This window comes from Anguilla rostrata, chromosome 15 (assembly GCF_018555375.3).
Source record: "Anguilla rostrata isolate EN2019 chromosome 15, ASM1855537v3, whole genome shotgun sequence".
In the NCBI taxonomy this organism is placed as follows: Eukaryota; Metazoa; Chordata; class Actinopteri; order Anguilliformes; family Anguillidae; genus Anguilla; species Anguilla rostrata.
The window spans coordinates 14,338,315-14,356,598 of record NC_057947.1 but is presented as its reverse complement, the minus strand read 5'-3'; the positions used below and the strand labels follow the sequence as shown (position 1 = coordinate 14,356,598).

The following is an 18,284-nucleotide window of genomic DNA, read 5'->3' as shown; positions in this document are numbered from 1 at the left end:
GCAACGCCGTGCTTCAGGGCTCACCGCCACCAGTTCAGTCAGTTTCAGCAGCCTTACGTCAGAGTCTGTGGCGTGACTCACCCGCCGGTGCTCCGTAAGCACACCTGGCCCAGTATTTACCCAGAATGCCCGTAGCCTGAAACTGTCGCACTGGTCCAAAAGCCATAGTGTGTGAAGTACACAGTCTGTGCAGTTTTTGACTGCGCTGGTATGACATTTTGTTTTTACCTCTGGAAAATAAATAAAGCGAAACGAAAAGTTAAGTCGGGATGAGTTTGAAGACGAAATGGCACCGGCCAGATTTTTTGGCTTGGGTCAGGGCCACCTTGAGGGGGGACCGCATGGTTTAAAACCGTGTCCGCAGAGAGAGCCCACAGCTTTGCCCTCGTCCCTCCCCCTTTCAAGTTTTCCTTCGCCCGAGATAAGGAAGGCAAAAAGGCTTTTGAAAAGCTCATTTCACAGGCAGGCTTTTTATTTATTCATTTTGTTTCCAAGGTCTTTTTTGTTGCGATCTGCGGGCAATTTTTTAAAAGTCCAGATGGATTGAGTTTCCGGGCTTTAGACGAAGGACAGCCCAAGGCAGCCTGACAGAACGGAGGCATCCGGCTTTGAGGCGCTCTGAAAAAAGGCCCACGTCCTCGCAGGCCGCCGCAGCCGCCACAGCCCCTGCCCTGGAAAACACAGAGAGAGAAACTTAGCCTTGGCTAACTCGGCACACCTGCTGCAAGCGCCGTTCCCTCTACCCAGCTCGCCCTCTCTCCCTCTCTTTGTTCCTCTCAAATGTAAATACAAATTCAGAAATGCTTTATTGGCATGACCACATATAGGCATCGTATTGACGAAGCGGTCATTTGCACAAAATTTAAATCAACAGCAATGACATCAGCTACTCTCCGCTTCTTGCTTTCTGTTCAACAATTGAATTGAATTGTTCAGTTAAGGCTTAATGCATGACTTTTCATTATACTGGCAAATCTATACAGAAGCACTTTTATCAAAGTCAGGTAAAGTAAATACATGTTTCACAGCTCGTGAAGTGTGTGGAAATGAAAGGAAACGGAGCTAGTTCATGAAATAGATCGTTCATGCTGCAAGGTGAGGTTTCATCCACTACACCTTAGGTCATCTCTCACGCGTTCCCTCCCTCCATCTCTCTCTCTCTCTACCTCTCTCCTGCTATCTCTCAGCATTCTGACAGTTTCAAGGATAAAACTCCCAAGAGTTATGAAGCCAGCGCTGGCGGTGTCCCATAAGTCTTTCAGCATCTCCTCCATGTGCCATCTGAAAACTCAGAGCACAAGGGCTCTGTCGGCATCGTCACAGTAATAATCACCGTCACCGCGGTTACGCACTCGTTAACTTCACCCCGTCCCTCTGCAGATTAGCGGCTGTGCTGTGCGTCACGCCGGTACGTCGTTTAAAGTTTTCAAATCCCAGTTTGTGGGGCTGATATTCGCAAGCAGATGTAGATCCGACACAGCGTCACAACGTGAGGGTGAGGTCTCTCTCCAGGCTGCCAGCCTTCATGTCGTAGTCGGTGCAGTACTCCATGGTTTCTGGTCGCCGTGGCGATGTGGTGAGCTCCCGCCTGCCAACGCGTTTGTAGATTTACGCTTAATTTAAATTTAAATGGAGCTGTTCCATTGTTGGGCCTAGCTGTGATTGGAAATGCGTGTAAAAGTATATTTTTAAGTACCTAATCAGGACCTGGATTTATTCATCTCGGAGATGGCTTTGTACAGTGCCCTCTATTACCCCCACAAGAACATCTGCCAGAGCCATAGATGGGTATCTTCAGGTGGCAAAGCCCTCTCTTAAGAAAATAAGCTTTTAATTATGCAGTAGGACTTCACATTTTAAAAAGGGAAAATAGCTGTTACTTTAGATTTTATATATATATATGTGTGTGTGTGTGTGTGTCTAAAGTACCATCCAAAAACATGGGGAGAAGGTAGAATTACATTAATGTTGCTATGTACTTAAGGCATTAGGATTTGAGATCATGACCATGAGACAAAAGTACAAACGTGCGTATGTGTTTTATGCATTTTGCAGAAGCAGCTGTTTTTGCGTTGGTTCCACATTTTCAGCTGTACAAAACAAGTTAATGGATGAACTTAAATGTAAATAAAAGCAATTAAGTCTAATATTTGGTGGCATAGCCCTTAAATGAAAAAATAGGCAATATCTTAAAATATATTTTTTAATATCTTCATTTATTAATGTATTCATTAGCTTGAAGCGCATAAACAGGCATTAGTGTTCCAGCCATTTAAGCCATCCGAGGCCGGTCTGTCAGGTGGACGGCGGCCACGTGTGCGCTTGCGTGCGCGTTTGTTGTGCTGTGTGCCCGTGTGACGCAGCCGGGGCTTTTGTATGGCCGAGAGTGCGTCAGCAGCTCTGCCGTCACAGCGCTGTGCTAAGCCCTCTCCCTTTATTCTGCCAAGTACAAACCCGGCCTGAGATTTACTTGCGCGAGGGGAAAACTGAGGGAAGAGGGCTTTGCCTTCATAAAAGGACGCTCTTCGGGGCCATGTGTCTCAGGTGCTGGAGAGATGATCAAAAAGACCACAAAGGCTTTCTTCATGAAAATGTTGATCATGGTTTTGCACCTTGGTTTTTTGGCCTTTATGTTCTTGGTGGACTTTATCATATTTTATTCTTTATTGCGTATGGCACACTGTTCACAGAGTATTGTTGCCATGCACAGTAGTCAGATTCCTGCGATCATATTTGCGTGGGCTAAATTGTTGCTGTTGATTTTAATCTTGTTGAGCACTGCTAATTTGGGCTGAGAGAAGTATAGCCTGGGACTGCAGTCTAAAGCCTTCACTTTGTGTGGTGGAGAGTAAATGAAAATGTCTCTGCACAGTCTGGGTGAGGTATGGACCTGCACAGAGAGCCTGGTCTAAAATCATTACCTGAAAACACACACCTCGAAAAGAGAAGAAACCTGCGGTAGCCCCCCCATATAAAACCCCTCATTAACTCCTCATTAATCACTGGCCCTCCCCTGCCCTTTTTTTACCATTTCCTCTGAGAGGATGAGAACACTCAGAGGATGCTGTAATGTATTAAATATCATTTCACACAGATGCATGAACGTTGCCATGCAGCTGGTATTATTTTCACCGGGTGCAGGTGCTCATCTATTTTTCATTACCTCACAATCCGGCTTTTCCCTTTTGCGTTAGCGTGTAAATAAATACAGTTAACGAATAACAACATAAATGTGCTTAGCTAATTAAGAGCATGTGGCCTCATTACATTGCAGTGGAAAAACTTTGACACTTTTAGCAGAAAGGCGACCTTAATGTGAGCGGCAGCATTGCATAACACCAATCTGCAGCTGCTACTTTAGTTTGACAAAACTCTGACTTTCTTACAAAAGGAGTTCCTGTCTGGGAAAAAATGAGTTCCCGTCTCGAGGGCTACGTCCGCCCTGAATTGCTACCGGGACCTGGTGTGGAAAGGCAATCGATAACGCTGTTTCGAAATGCTCTTGCAAATGTTAGAAAATTCTACAGTCTGGTCCCCGTGCAGCTTGAATGTGTGGATGTGCCGTAGACTGCAGCAGAGCAGAGCCGTTGCGCTGGGCGTGTAACTGATCACGCACGCTTGTTTCCTGCACAGCAGCGCGCGCGTGTCACGCGTTTGTGTATGCACACGCCTGTCCGCTCGGCTCGGGCCTGACAGCTGTGTTCCGCCCGCAGCGCTCAGCCAGGACCCACGTTTCAGCCTCGGCCTCCGTGAGTTTGAGGCATTTTGTGCTGAGCGTTCGCTCCTTTACAGGTGTGCTCACGGGTGTGGCTTGGGTGTTCGGCCCTGTTCACACACACAGTTCATGTGTCCGTAGCCAGGTTCCTTCTTTTTTTAGGTTCCTAATCATTGGCCAGAATTTGACCACCGGAGTGTATTGATTTTGTCGCACCTTTGACTGTGCAGCAGTGTGCTTGAGCTCTGTCACTCTGAAGTGCTGCCCTTCAGTCTCATGTTAGTATGCTCTATGTAGACTAATAGCCCTTCTCAGTGATTAACATAGCCAAACTACATATTTCCTAATTTACTTTATGAGCACAATCATTAATTGGTTTACAGGTGTGCTGCTTATTGATTGGTTTGAAAGTGTGCTGTTTACTGAGTGGTTCACAGGTATGCTGCAGCCTGATTCGTTTACAGTCGTGCTGCTTTCTGATTGGTGTATGTTTGCAGGTGCTGTTCTTGCATGCGCTCAGTCTTTTCCACTCTTGTTTTTTTGCAGTTTGGAGCAGTGCCAGTGGGGACCAGCCCCGCCCACCCTGTCCAGGCCTTCCCATCATCCTGTGCCCCCGTGCCCCCGGTGCCTCCGCCTCCCCCAGGCTGCCCCCCGCCCCCTCCGCCCCCGCCCCCTCCTCCTCTCCCCGGCTTCGGGCCCATCCCCTCCGGAGTGCCTCCCCCTGGGCTGCCGCCCCCGCCCCCGCCGGGCTTCATGGGCGGAGCCTGCTCCCCGCCCCACCACCCCCTGCCTTTCGGCCTGAGGCCCAAGAAGGAGTTCAAGCCTGAGACGGCCATGAAGCGCCTCAACTGGTCCAAGGTGAGATCTCCCTGGCCTCCTCGCAGGGTGCCACACAGCGTTTCACACTCAGCCTGGTGTGACTACGCCAGTTTTCAGTCTGCAGTTTTAGAGCCACACATAGGGTATATATTTGGATTATAGAGGACGGGTGTTGACAGACAGGCTAAACTGTTATGTTTTGATTTAAACATCAGCACGATTTCCTGCTCCCTGCACAGTCCGGGGGAGGAAGTGAGTGTGAAGCTCGCGTGAAGCTACGTGAAAGCTCTGCCGCTAGTTTAAGCTGAAGTTTGTGTGGCACAGAGATCCAAGGCTGATGCGATGTTTACCGAGGCATAGCAGGTGAAGTACCTCATCAGGACGCCAGCGTGGGGACCTTGGGCTCCGGTCCTTCGGCCCTGTGAAGCTTTCCGAGCAAGGGGGCAACTTAAACTTTAAATGGGTTTGTTTGTCCTCCCTCTCTTCAGAAAAGCTTTTACGTCCGCGTGTGCGTAACGTTGCAGACATACGTTCTTTCTGCTCCTTCGCCAGATGTCGTTTGTTTACAGCATTCCAATTAATGATTAATACCTTTCCCACTTCCTTCACTCATACAGCTGTTTCCGGAACTTTCCCATATGCCTCTCCTGCTGTAAGTCTGCACTTAATTAGTTTATAAAGGGACACATGGAGACACACGGCCCACATGTTGTTAGGTTATTTATTTATTTTTTTCCTCTTCCCAGAAGGTACACATCTGCTTCAGAGACTGCGGAATGTGTGTGCACTCATCCCAAAATGTTTCGGCAGGGACGGCGAAGCCTCACGCTCGCGTGTTTAGAGCGGGGCCTCAGTCCGCCTCAGTACGCCACCTCACCGCGGTGCCGCGGACGCTGCCTTTAGACGCGGAGACGGCGTCCGAGAGGCTGGGTTTGCCGTGACCCGCCTAGTTTTACAGTGTCCGCTACGGTGTCCAAGATTTCAAACGTTAAACCTGTCAAGAGCTGAGGACCAGGTCCGTTTGTATTTCCTGCTGTTTTTAGGCAGATTATGTTGTCTTTGCTTAGTTACCCAGCTGGGCTTTACAGTACCCGATATGCATGTTCCTGGCTTTGCCTGTCATAGCCCGAGATTTGAATCCTGCTACTGTCCAGTCCTGCCAACACAGTGCCTCATATCCCACCCAGCTGCTTTCACTTCCAGCAGCAAGTACCTCTCACATTTCCACTGCCTCAAGTCCTCAGGTGCTGCAGTGTAGAAATTCCCCTACCTGTAGCTCAGGAGCTCAGGTGCAGCGGTGTACAATGTTCCCTACCTGTAGCTCAGGTGCAGCAGTGTAGAATGTTCCCTACCTGTAGCTCAGGAGCTCAGGTGCAGCGGTGTAGAATGTTCCCTACCTGTAACTCAGGTGCAGCAGTGTAGAATGTTCCCTACCTGTAGCTCAGGAGCTCAGGTGCAGCGGTGTAGAATGTTCCCTACCTGTAGCTCAGGTGCAGCAGTGTAGAATGTTCCCTACCTGTAGCTCAGGAGCTCAGGTGCAGCGGTGTAGAATGTTCCCTACCTGTAGCTCAGGTGCAGCAGTGTAGAATGTTCCCTACCTGTAGCTCAGGAGCTCAGGTGCAGCGGTGTAGAATGTTCCCTACCTGTAGCTCAGGTGCAGCAGTGTAGAATGTTCCCTACCTGTAGCTCAGGAGCTCAGGTGCAGCAGTGTAGAATGTTCCCTACCTGTAGCTCAGGTGCAGCGGTGTAGAATGTTCCCTACCTGTAGCTCAGGTGCAGCAGTGTAGAATGTTCCCTACCTGTAGCTCAGGAGCTCAGGTGCAGCGGTGTAGAATGTTCCCTACCTGTAGCTCAGGTGCAGCAGTGTAGAATGTTCCCTACCTGTAGCTCAGGTGCAGCAGTGTAGAATGTTCCCTACCTGTAGCTCAGGAGCTCAGGTGCAGCAGTGTAGAATGTTCCCTACCTGTAGCTCAGGAGCTCAGGTGCAGCGGTGTAGAATGTTCCCTACCTGTAGCTCAGGAGCTCAGGTGCAGCGGTGTAGAATGTTCCCTACCTGTAGCTCAGGTGCAGCGGTGTAGAATGTTCCCTACCTGTAGCTCAGATGCAGCAGTGTAGAATGTTCCCTACCTGTAGCTCAGGTGCAGCGGTGTAGAATGTTCCCTACCTGTAGCTCAGGTGCAGCAGTGTAGAATGTTCCCTACCTGTAGCTCAGGTGCAGCGGTGTAGAATGTTCCCTACCTGTAGCTCAGGTGCAGCGGTGTAGAATGTTCCCTACCTGTAGCTCAGGTGCAGCAGTGTAGAATGTTCCCTACCTGTAGCTCAGGTGCAGCAGTGTAGAATGTTCCCTACCTGTAGCTCAGGTGCAGCAGTGTAGAATGTTCCCTACCTGTAGCTCAGGTGCAGCGGTGTAGAATGTTCCCTACCTGTAGCACAGGTGCAGCGGTGTAGAATGTTCCCTACCTGTACCTCAGGTGCAGCAGTGTAGAATGTTCCCTACCTGTACCTCAGGTGCAGCAGTGTAGAATGTTCCCTACCTGTAGCTCAGGTGCAGCAGTGTAGAATGTTCCCTACCTGTACCTCAGGTGCAGCAGTGTAGAATGTTCCCTACCTGTAGCTCAGGTGCAGCAGTGTAGAATGTTCCCTACCTGTAGCTCAGGTGCAGCAGTGTAGAATGTTCCCTACCTGTAGCTCAGGTGCAGCAGTGTAGAATGTTCCCTACCTGTAGCTCAGGTGCAGAGTGTAGAATGTTCCCTACCTGTAGCTCAGGTGCAGCAGTGTAGAATGTTCCCTACCTGTAGCTCAGGTGCAGCAGTGTAGAATGTTCCCTACCTGTACCTCAGGTGCAGCAGTGTAGAATGTTCCCTACCTGTAGCTCAGGTGCAGCAGTGTAGAATGTTCCCTACCTGTAGCTCAGGTGCAGCGTGTAGAATGTTCCCTACCTGTAGCTCGGGTGCAGCAGTGTAGAATGTTCCCTACCTGTACTCAGGTGCAGCAGTGTAGAATGTTCCCTACCTGTAGCTCAGGTGCAGCAGTGTAGAATGTTCCCTACCTGTACCTCAGGTGCAGCAGTGTAGAATGTTCCCTACCTGTACCTCAGGTGCAGCAGTGTAGAATGTTCCCTACCTGTACCTCAGGTGCAGCAGTGTAGAATGTTCCCTACCTGTAGCTCAGGTGCAGCAGTGTAGAATGTTCCCTACCTGTACCTCAGGTGCAGCAGTGTAGAATGTTCCCTACCTGTAGCTCAGGTGCAGCGGTGTAGAATGTTCCCTACCTGTAGCTCAGGAGCTCAGGTGCAGCGGTGTAGAATGTTCCCTACCTGTAGCTCAGGTGCAGCAGTGTAGAATGTTCCCTACCTGTAGCTCAGGTGCAGCGGTGTAGAATGTTCCCTACCTGTAGCTCAGGAGCTCAGGTGCAGCAGTGTAGAATGTTCCCTACCTGTAGCTCAGGAGCTCAGGTGCAGCAGGGTAGAATGTTCCCTACCTGTAGCTCAGATGCAGCAGTGTAGAATGTTCCCTACCTGTAGCTCAGGTTCTGTGGAGTTCAGGGATGTAGTGGCTGCATTTGAAACAGCGGTCTGGTTTAGTTTTTCGTTGTGCAGAGCGATGGCCACAGAACAGGCAGTCGAAGGCAGTAGTTAAAAAGCTCTATTAGAGCGTGTTTATCCAAACGCCATCCCGGTAAATATTTAAAGAGCAACAATTACCTGTCAGTCTGCGTGCGATGTGTAATACATTCCCCCCATTCTCGCCCGAGGTGCAGAACACAGAGCAACGCTGAAACCCCCCCTTTGGAGGAGCGGAGACCGCTCTCCCCCCTCCCCAGCAGTGGAACCCCGCCCGGCTGCCGGCTGATTTATTCTCCCCGCCGGCGGGCTCAATCGTCTCCGTCTCCGGAGCCGCACGTCACAAAAAAAACAATCGATGGGCTGGGTTTTGATTAGCGCGGACCGGGCCCGTCCCGTCCCGTCCCCCCCCTCGCCACGGCCGCATCACAAGCTTCACAAACTCCAGGGGGCGCTGTCCGCATGCTGCTTTCCCAGGTCACCCACCCACGCTGCTGTAATTACCGCTCCTGTTAAACGGGAAACCGTTCTTTCTTAAAGGGGAGAAAGCGCTGACCCAGCTGTCACCGTCTTGTTTTGATGGATCTCTCCAAGGGGGCAATAAGCGTGAGAAAAATAACAATGATGAAGATGACGCCGATTATAGTCCAGTTTTATTGACATTACGCCTTTCTCGGGTTAAGGGTCGGCATACGTAGGAATAGTAAAATAAGATATTATAGTAATTATAACTAAATATTGTAGCAAGTTTAACATTACAAACAGAAAGCAGTGGTGAAAAAATAACATAAATCAATTAAAATAAAATTAAAAGAATAAAAAAGTATTCACATGAAAGTATCCTCAGAAAAGAGGATTTGATGCAGCCCTCACTCCTGGCACAGAGGGAGGGAAATGGCAGTGTAATATTGAGCTTTCTGAAAGTCTGTACCCACAACGTAGCCAGTTTCATTTCCCATTCATCAGCCTCCTGCTCTTTATCTGAAATCACACTCTCTTCCTCTCCCTTATTCTCAAGCGCTCGCCATGTCCTCTCTATTTACAGATCCGTCCCCAGGAGATGTCTGAGAGCTGTTTCTGGATAATGGCAAATGAAGACAAATATGAGAACGCTGACCTGCTCGCCAAGCTCGCTCACACCTTCGGTTCACAGAAACTAGGTTAGTCTCTCTCTCTCTCTCTCTCTCTCTTTGTCTCTTTCTTTCTCTGCCTCTTCTCTCTCTTTCTCTGTCTCTTCTCTCTGGTGATTTGACTGTTTAGAGGTTGAGCTGTCTCTGGTTTTGTGCCATTGATGTTTCTCCACAGCCCTCCCATCACTATACCAGCTCGCCGTCGTTTATCCCTACCCACAACCCCCCACCTCCCGCTCCCCCCCTTCCTGTTCTCTGGCTTTTTGCACAACAGAAAGGATGAAATTGTCTGGGCGTGATTAGGCTGCAGTAATTAAGCGGTGGATGCTGGGTTGAATGGGTGGCGTGTGCGGGCGCTCGTGTAGATGGATCAGACGCTTTAGCGCTAGCATTAGCCATCCTGCTTATTAGCGCCACGCTTGCCTTTTTATCTCCTTCATTAAGTGGATTGCGGAATATGCATGAAGGAAAAGGAACATTAATTTGTTATGGTTCAGTTTAGTATAATCTTTAATGCTGTTTTATGCTTAAGATGAACCCCCTACTTCCTGCCTGAGTGTTTCTTTTTTTTTGTGTGTGTGGCAGCTTCTTCAGACTAACGCCTGGATTTAGTCGGCGTTTGTTCTTAGCATTGACTCCCTTTGATGCGTTTCATTTTTTTTCAGTAGCAGTATCATAAAGTTCGGTAACCATTTACTTTAACTTACCAAGACAGGAAGCAACGCTGAAGCCCCAGGTCCCTTTTTATCATGGAATGTTTGTTGAGGCCAGCTGGCCAGTTGCAGGTCTAGGCGGCGGCAGAGGGAGGTCTTCAGCAGGTGTTCGAACCCGTCTCCACTGTCATGCGTGCGTTGATGTGGCTGAAGAGAAAAAACGGGATCCCTTAAGGACACCTTAAAGCACAGGCGTACTGTGGGCTTGTTTTCGTAATTCAGGATGCTGTTAGCTTAAAAAGAACAAGCGGTGTATTCAGACTAGAGCCCGGCGCTCTGAAAGTGTGGCACCATGTACTTTACCTCCACAGAAGGAAGGCCGTCCCTCATAACTGACCCAGTTTGCAGTAACAGCCTGAGAGCGAGAGCTGCAGATACTCTTCCGTTTAGCCACAATGAATGTGTGTGTGTGCGCGTGTGTGTGCGTGTGTGCGTGTGTGTGTGTGTGTGTGTGTGTGTGTGTGTGTGTGTGTGTGTGTGTGTGTGTGTGTGCGTGGTGTGTGTGTGTGTGTGTGTGTGTGTGTGTGTGTGTGTGTGGTGTGTGTGTGTGCGTGTGTGTGGTGCGTGTGCGTGCGTGCTGTGCGTGTGCGTGCTGTGAGTGTGCGTGCTGTGCGTGCGTGCGTGTGCGTGCGTGCGTGTGTGTGCGTGCGTGCGTGCGTGCGTGTCTCAGTTTATATAAAGTGCTGGCCTTTCATTACGTTAACTGTGTTTCATCTTCAGTCAGCCGTGAAGTGGCCCCTCTGTTGTCTCTCCCGCAGTAAATGAGTTGATCTTTATTTCTAAAAACGTCTTTCTCTGGGGTGTCAGGGAGGGGCGGGAAAGCGACGCAGCTTCATAATTCTTATATGTGCGCTCAAATATGGGTTGTAAACGGAACTTACTGATGTGCATAAATAAACAATTTAAGACAGGTGGTTTGAAAAAAAAATATGGATTCTTAAGTGGTTATGATTGAAGAATTAGTAAAAGGAAATTAGGAAACATCTGGTGCGCTTAGCAGTATATTTTTTATTTGCAGACATAATTTAAACCGAAACCCTGTTGTGACACTGTGTTACTAACTGGTGTTAATTGCAGTGAAGAGCATTGTCACTCTCAGCGTGGATGAAAAATTATAGGGGAATATATTTTTATGTAAAATTTTAATTGTCAGCTGAATAGTGCAAGAATTTGAGTACACACAGGAAAAGATACTCTTGTTCATGTAAAATGCTGTACATCAGAGTTGATTTTTTTTGCAGTGTTGAGCAACCAAAAGTTTCAAATCTTATGAATACTATTGCAGTTTGATTATGGCTACCAAAGTGTATAGCAACTGAAAAGACAATGATCGGTCGGCACAATTTTATTTGAAAAAGAAATTGTGGAATGGAATTTATAAATTACATTTAAAAAATAATAAAGCAAACATATCCTCCATTTGTTTTAACTATGGCATCAATGCCTACTACACACCTCACAAAAAAAAAAAAAACAGTGGTTTCATCCAAGGACCTAGTCATGCTCTTCTTTTAAATTTTAGTTTGAAGACCTTTCAGGGAAACCTTGTTAAACAGTCTCATTTATTAGGCGCACAAAGTAGGGTTGGGCGATCGGACCAATTTTGACGTATCGCTCAACGCTAGAGCGAAGCACAGAGCTCTGTCTGGGCCGTTGTGCCCAGTTTGTCAGCCTGTTTCACACACCGTCTCCCATGTACTGTAAAGAGAGCCCGTGTTTCCAAATAGTAACATGCGCCTGCAATTAAAAATTTAAAGGGCTACCGTGCCTACAATAGCAAGCGGAATCGCACAGGGACCCGGCGTCCTGCCGCACCGTATCTATTAGCCCTCAAATAATGATTAATTTAGGCCCGCTGCTGTTTTTACGCACGCTGGATCGGAGCTCGCTTTTGTTTTTTTAAATTATTCATCCCTGGCAATACCCACCTGACACGGCGCGGTGTGGAACACGGACGTTTAAGAGTCTTCAGATATTAGAGGACTTTGCTGAATTATGTAAATGGAATAAACGTTGCAGCCTGATGCCGCTGCCGCCCTGCAGTCTCCGCCCCCTGAACCACCCCGGTTACTGCCTCTCTGCTGCTCCACTTATTCACCCTTCCACTCACCCCGGGGTCAACCACAGTACCGTTAGAATATTATCTATTTGCCTTATTTTGTTTGAATTAGACAAACAGACGTTAAACAAGCAAATTAGATTAAAGTAAATGTGTCAAAAGGGCAGGTCTTTTAGGATTAAAAAAAAAGAAATATATATATACATATTTTTTTTTCTTGGTGAAAATGAACCATAAGAAACTCAATGGTGAAACTAGAACTGATGCTGTGGATTTCTGAAATGACCAATAACACCCTAGCACTCGGAAATGTAAAGAATCATTGCCTAAAATGTATTAAAAAACACAGGGAGTGCACCAAACGGTGGTTGGTGAATGTTGCAGTTAACTATTGCTCTGTTTGTTCCTCTGTAAAGTGTCTTTGTGACAGTTCTCTGTAAAATAATAAAATGGAATTGAACTTCCTAAAGCCTTGTAGCAGTGATGCATAGAAGGCCTGCTGATGAAATCGTCTAGTTCCAGCCAACAAAGTTTTGTTATTGAGTCCAGGGCTTAATTTCTTTTTCTCTAATTGGATTGTATTTTACTTTGCATGCATTAGCAGTTGCAGGTACACACTCGTAATATCTCCTAATGAGTTTGGTGATCGTTCTGCTTTTGCTTAAGGCTGCCCTTTTGAACAGCAGCACTGCAGACCTTCTTCTGAGGGGAATTTACAAGATGACTTTGGTTTTAAGGTATGCTATATGGCAAAAAGTATGTGGACACCTGACATCCAATGTCTCATCCATAATTATGGGCATTAATATGGAGTTGATCCACCCTTTTCTGCTATAACAACCTCCTCTCTGGGAAGGCTTTATACTAGATGTTGGAGCATTGTTGAAAGAATTTGCTTCCATTCAGCCAGGAGAGCATTAGAGAGGTCAGGCACTGATTGGGCAATTAGGCCTGGCTCGCAATTGGCTTTCCAATTGATCCCAAAGGACATGGATAGGGTTGAGGTCAGGGTTCTGTGCAGGCCAGTCATGTTCTTCCTCATCGTTCTCAACAAGTTTTTTTCTATATGGACCTCCCTATGTGCCTGGGGGCATTGTCATGCTGAAATAGGAAAGGGCCATCCCCAAACTGTTGGGGAAGCACAGAATCATCTGGAATGTGATTGTATGCTTGAATTAAGATTTACCTTCACTAGAACTAAGGGGCTCAGCCCAAATCATGAAAAACAGCCCGGACCAAGGGGTGTCCAGATACCTTTGGTCATATAGTGTACGCAGAAGACATGATAGGCAAAAACTTACTTGTTTAAGTAAATGTGATCATCTGCAAACTAAGCATTCACCACTACTTCAATCTTCGCCACTTCGTATTAGTCCAACTGTGTGTCAACTTTCTTTTGAACTTTTCAGAATTCTCTTGTTCTGAGCAACCAAAAGAGCCAACAAAAAGACTTTGTGTCACCATATCCACACACCCCCATTGCATCATTCCTCGCCCACCTCCATCCTCTCCTATTCTGTTCCGCCCCTCACTTCCTGCCCCACCCTGTCCCTCGCCCACGTCCCTCTCCATCTCTTTCTGGGTTTGCGTAAAGTGTCACGGTTTCAGCAGGAAGTGACACGCGAGGCCAGCCATGTTTATCTGGAGCGGCTGTTCCCCAGAGTTCTGCCCTCGCTGTGAATCTGCCCCAGCGAGGCCTTTGCTCCGGCACTTTCCGCGCCGTCCTGCACCGCGGCGCGGCTCGCCGGTGTTCCGCTCATTAGCATCACTGCGCAGTTTATTTTCATCTCCCTTAACTGCGAAGACATCTGGATTTTCATTAAAGTTTAACACGATCTTTTATCTAATGAAATATTCATTGTCTCTTCTAACCAGATTGTGTCTCCCTGCAGACGTGGTGATTACATTTCATGTTTGTTATCTAAAAATCCCAGCCATGGAGTTCGCACGATATGAACATGCTACTTTCCTATCTCTGACAAGATTCGCTCCAAAACCCCTGCCCCCACCTAAAGCTGCTGCACCGTTCATGTTCCAAAATATCTTTGTTATTTATCAATACTGGCAATTTTGAAACTTTAAAAAGGCCAGTGTATCTTATGTCTGTCAGACGAATGTGACTGTACTCTTGTAGCTAAAGCTCTTCTGTCTGTAATTAACCTGGTCAGACTGATGAACATAAAGTTAATGTGCCTTCACAAATCAGGCCAGCACTATTGACTTGTTCTTCCATCTAGAATTGGATTTTAGATGACCGTTACTTTTTCTGTGGTTCGGAGCCATATCTACCCCTCACGTGACACGGCGTCAGACTCTGCATTCCAGCGCGTGCGCACGCTTGGCCCGAAAGGCCTGGTTGGTTGGGTTTCTCACAGGGTGAAAGGCTGTGTCCGGCATGTGTACGTCGCTTATTGGTGATGGACTCTGTTCATCCATTCCATTCAATCAAAACCGCCTAATCAGGAGAGAGAGAAAATCAGTGATGGAGTTTCTGTGGTAATACCCCTCCGTTCCGGAGCATTCTGAGCTCCCCGTGCCCCACAGTACCGGTGTCTGAGCTGAGCCTAATACAGCCATCAGTGCTATCAGTTGTAACCAGAGCGGTGTAATTGGCCCGGTGATAAATATTTTAATTTGCGTTCCTCAGAGATGGCTGCCTGACAGCTGCGCACGTTAGAGGGCGTCGCGTTCGCTCTGTCGCCGTCCTCGTCCCCGCCACCGCCACCTGCCTGAACCTCCTCACAAACGCCCCCCACCTTTCTCTCTGCCCCTTGCTCCCATAGGGCCCCGCTACCCCGTCCCCCACCCGGGGGCGGTGGTTTGGCCCGGGGCCACGTATCGGCTGCATCTCTAGGGCCGCAATTCGCGGTAGCATTTAACCCAGTGTGAAATTTAATTTATTTCTCACACCTCGTTTCACACCGTAGCGCTGCATCTCGAGCGCTGATGGGGTAGGATCGGAAAGCCAGATGCGTCAGCGCTGCTGCCAGCTGTCACCGACATGCGAACAATGGATCACGTCTTTAAAAAGGTGCGTTAGGGGGGCAGGCGCCGCCAAATGCAAATGAGCCCCCGAGCACATTCGCCCCACGTGTCACACAGATCACCACTTAAGAGCAGAGCACTTTTAGCGCCGGGAAAAGGCTGCTAATTGGCTCTTTTTCGGGGGATTTGTTTGGCCTGTTACGCCGTCTGTTAAAGGTTACATTTCCATTCTTGGGTTCTGCAAACGCAGTGTGGTGATAATTTAGCGGAGTGTGTTTCTGTTCTGTGACACACTGAGTCAGCTGGTGGAGAAACACACTCCTGCACTGTGCCACTCGCATACACTTCAGTCCTAACGTGTTGACTGCAAGAGTACATATCCTTAAGTCATCTAGCTGGGATTTCCTTTTATTTTCTTAAAGAAAAGCAGGCTGTCTGCCTTCCTTTTGTATTTCTTGCTTTGTTCAGGTGGTAGAAAGCAGAGAGGGTAACACAGAAGGGATCACAGCTTATAAGTTGCCATGGCGAGGGATTGAAGCCCCAGCTGCGTGGGGAGACTCTTGCTCTGTGCGAGAGTCAGCTGCCCTACGGCGTGTGCCACATGCCACGCCTGCCAGGATGTGACTTCACACCCTTTCAGTCCACTGGCCAGGATGTGACTTCACACCCTTTCAGTCCACTGGCCAGGATGTGACTTCACACCCTTTCAGTCCACTGGCCAGGATGTGACTTCACACCCTTATAGTCCACTGGCCAGGATGTGACTTCACACCCTTACAGTCCACTGGCCAGGATGTGACTTCTCACCCTTTCACCCTTTCAGCCCACTGGCCACAATGTGACTTTATGCCCTTACAGAGTCAAGTGGACATGGTTTGGGTTGTTTTTTGTTTTTTTCTTTGCTGCCAACTGGCACGGATGTGAAAAAGTACGAAGTGAGCAGTTCATGAGGCCTGCAGTGAGAGAGGACGTTGGGACGGGTTGGTACGCCGGCCGTTCTGTGCAGAAATGTGGGCCTTCGCTGCTGTTATTTATTTATAAACGTGACAGCGCGCTGGGGGGCCTGGATAAAAGCCTGGCATCCTGGCACGACACTTAACCCACTGCATTTTAATGGGATTCCTCCCGCAGTCTGGCCCTTTAGTCAGGCTCTGCCCTGTCTCATAATCTCCCCCCCCCCACTCCTAATCTGTCTCTGCTGCATGCCTTAGACAAACCGCCAATCAGAGGTGAGTGGCAGTGGTGTGAGAGGTGGCTCTTGCGCATAATGAGTAATGCTGACATGGAGGATGGACCCCCCAGGCTGTGTCCAGCCCCTCAGGAAGGGGTCATCCCTCTGGTCTGATTTATGTATTTATTGATTTCTTTTTAAATAGACATTTATCAGTTATGTAGATCAGTAATATTTTTTCCTCTGGAATGTTTTGTTTGTTCCTCCTAAGTAACAGAGTGTGGCAGTTTTTATAAGAAATTTGGAGTGATCCACTGTTCTCTGTGTTACACGAGTGTAGACGGGAGGAGGAACACATAATAAATCATCTTCTGTGTGTACTGAACGATTACTTGAAGTTTTACTTGAAGAATGTTCTGTGGTTTAAAAAGGGGGAAAAAGAAAACTTTGTTTCCTTCTGTCATCAGTATTCATGAAGTTGGGGCCTGAGTATCCTGCATAAAAATAAAGTCAAATTGTATTGGTATGCATTAATTTTCCTGTCTGAAAGTGCGAGCGCATGTAGATGACTGTCATTATTTAGACTGAAGGAAGTGGAGCTCCAGTACGGGCTTGAGTGGAATGAGGAACATAAAATCAGGGATTTGATTATTTGACTGTTGAATGTGAGGACTTATCCAGTGCTCCAGTGTTAAATTATGGATGTGTTTCTGCCCTCGGAGCCTGTTCTGCAGGATACAGTAGGAAGTGCTTCTCTCTGCAGCCCGTGGCCTGAAGCTTAATGAAGCTCGCAGTCACTCTGCTTCTTTTCCCCTCCCAGGCCCGGCTTAAGCTTCACTTTCAGCGCTGTGGCATTTTCATTTAAAAAATAAATAAATAAAATGCTAAATTTTGCTTTGTGGAAATGTCACAGAGCTGGATGAATCGGCACTGTGGACACTGCACACAGCGTGTATGTGTGTGTAGATTTCTATAGTAATGTGTTGGTTCTGGAGTGTAGTGTAGATCTCTATAGTAGCTCTCTAGTCTAGTGCAGATCTCTATACTAATGCGTACATGCTGTAGTGTAGATGTGTACTCTAATGCATATACGCTGGAATGTAGTGTAGATCTCTGCAGTAGTGCTGTAGTGTAGTGTAGATCTCTATAGTAGTGCTGTAGTGTAGATCTGCACACTAATGCGTACGTGCTGTTGTGTAGATCTGCACACTAATGCGTACGTGCTGTTGTGTAGATCTGCACACTAATGTGCACGTGCTGTAGTGTAGGTGTGTACACGAATGCGTACGTGCTGTAGTGTAGATGTGTACTCTAATGCATACATGCTGTAGTGTAGATGTGTACACTAATGCATACATACTGTAGTGTAGATGTGTAGTCTAATGCGTACGTGCTGTAGTGTAGATGTGTACTCTAATGCGTACGTGCTGTAGTGTAGATGTGTACTCTAATGCATACATGCTGTAGTGTAGATGTGTACTCTAATGCGTACGATGCTGATGTTGTAGATGTACTTAATGCGACATGCTGTAGTGTAGATGTGTACTCTAATGCGTAGTGCTGTAGTGTAGATGTGTACTACTAATGTGTACGTGCTGAGTGTAGATGTGATCTCTAATGCGTACGTGCTGTAGGTTATGATGTGTCTCCTAATGCATACATGCTGTAGTGTTAGATGTGTTACTCTAATGCGTACGTGCTGAGTGTAGATGTGTACCTAATGCATACATGCTGTAGTGTAGATGTGTACTTAATGCGTACGTGCTGTAGTGTAGATGTGTATCTAATGGTAACTGCTTGTAGTGTGATGTATGACTCTAATGCTACATGCTGTAGTGTAGATGTGTACTCTAATGCATACTGCTGTAGTGTAGATGTGTACTCTAATGCGTACGTGCTGTAGTGTAGATGTGTACTCTAATGCATACAGTGCTGTAGTGTAGATGTGTACTCTAATGCGTACGTGCTGTAGTGTAGATGTGTACTAATCTAGCTGTAGTAGTGTTGTAATCTACGTGCTGTAGAGAATGTAGCTGGTTAGATGTACTCTAATGCGTACTGCTGTAGTGTAGATGTGTACTCTAATGCGTACATGCTGTAGTGTAGATGTGTACTCTAATGCTGACTGCT

At 47.6% G+C, this 18,284-nt stretch overlaps 1 protein-coding gene across 1 annotated transcript in view; it reads left to right on the top strand.

Annotated features, from left to right (window-relative positions):
• LOC135240415 (protein diaphanous homolog 3-like) overlaps nucleotides 1–18,284 on the top strand; it is a 343,268-nt gene that overhangs the window by 143,241 nt on the left and 181,743 nt on the right. The window contains exons 16-17 of the mRNA XM_064309839.1: nucleotides 4,262–4,573; nucleotides 9,142–9,256. Of these exons, the coding sequence (XP_064165909.1) occupies nucleotides 4,262–4,573; nucleotides 9,142–9,256 (427 nt within the window). The remainder of the gene's footprint in view (nucleotides 1–4,261; nucleotides 4,574–9,141; nucleotides 9,257–18,284) is intronic.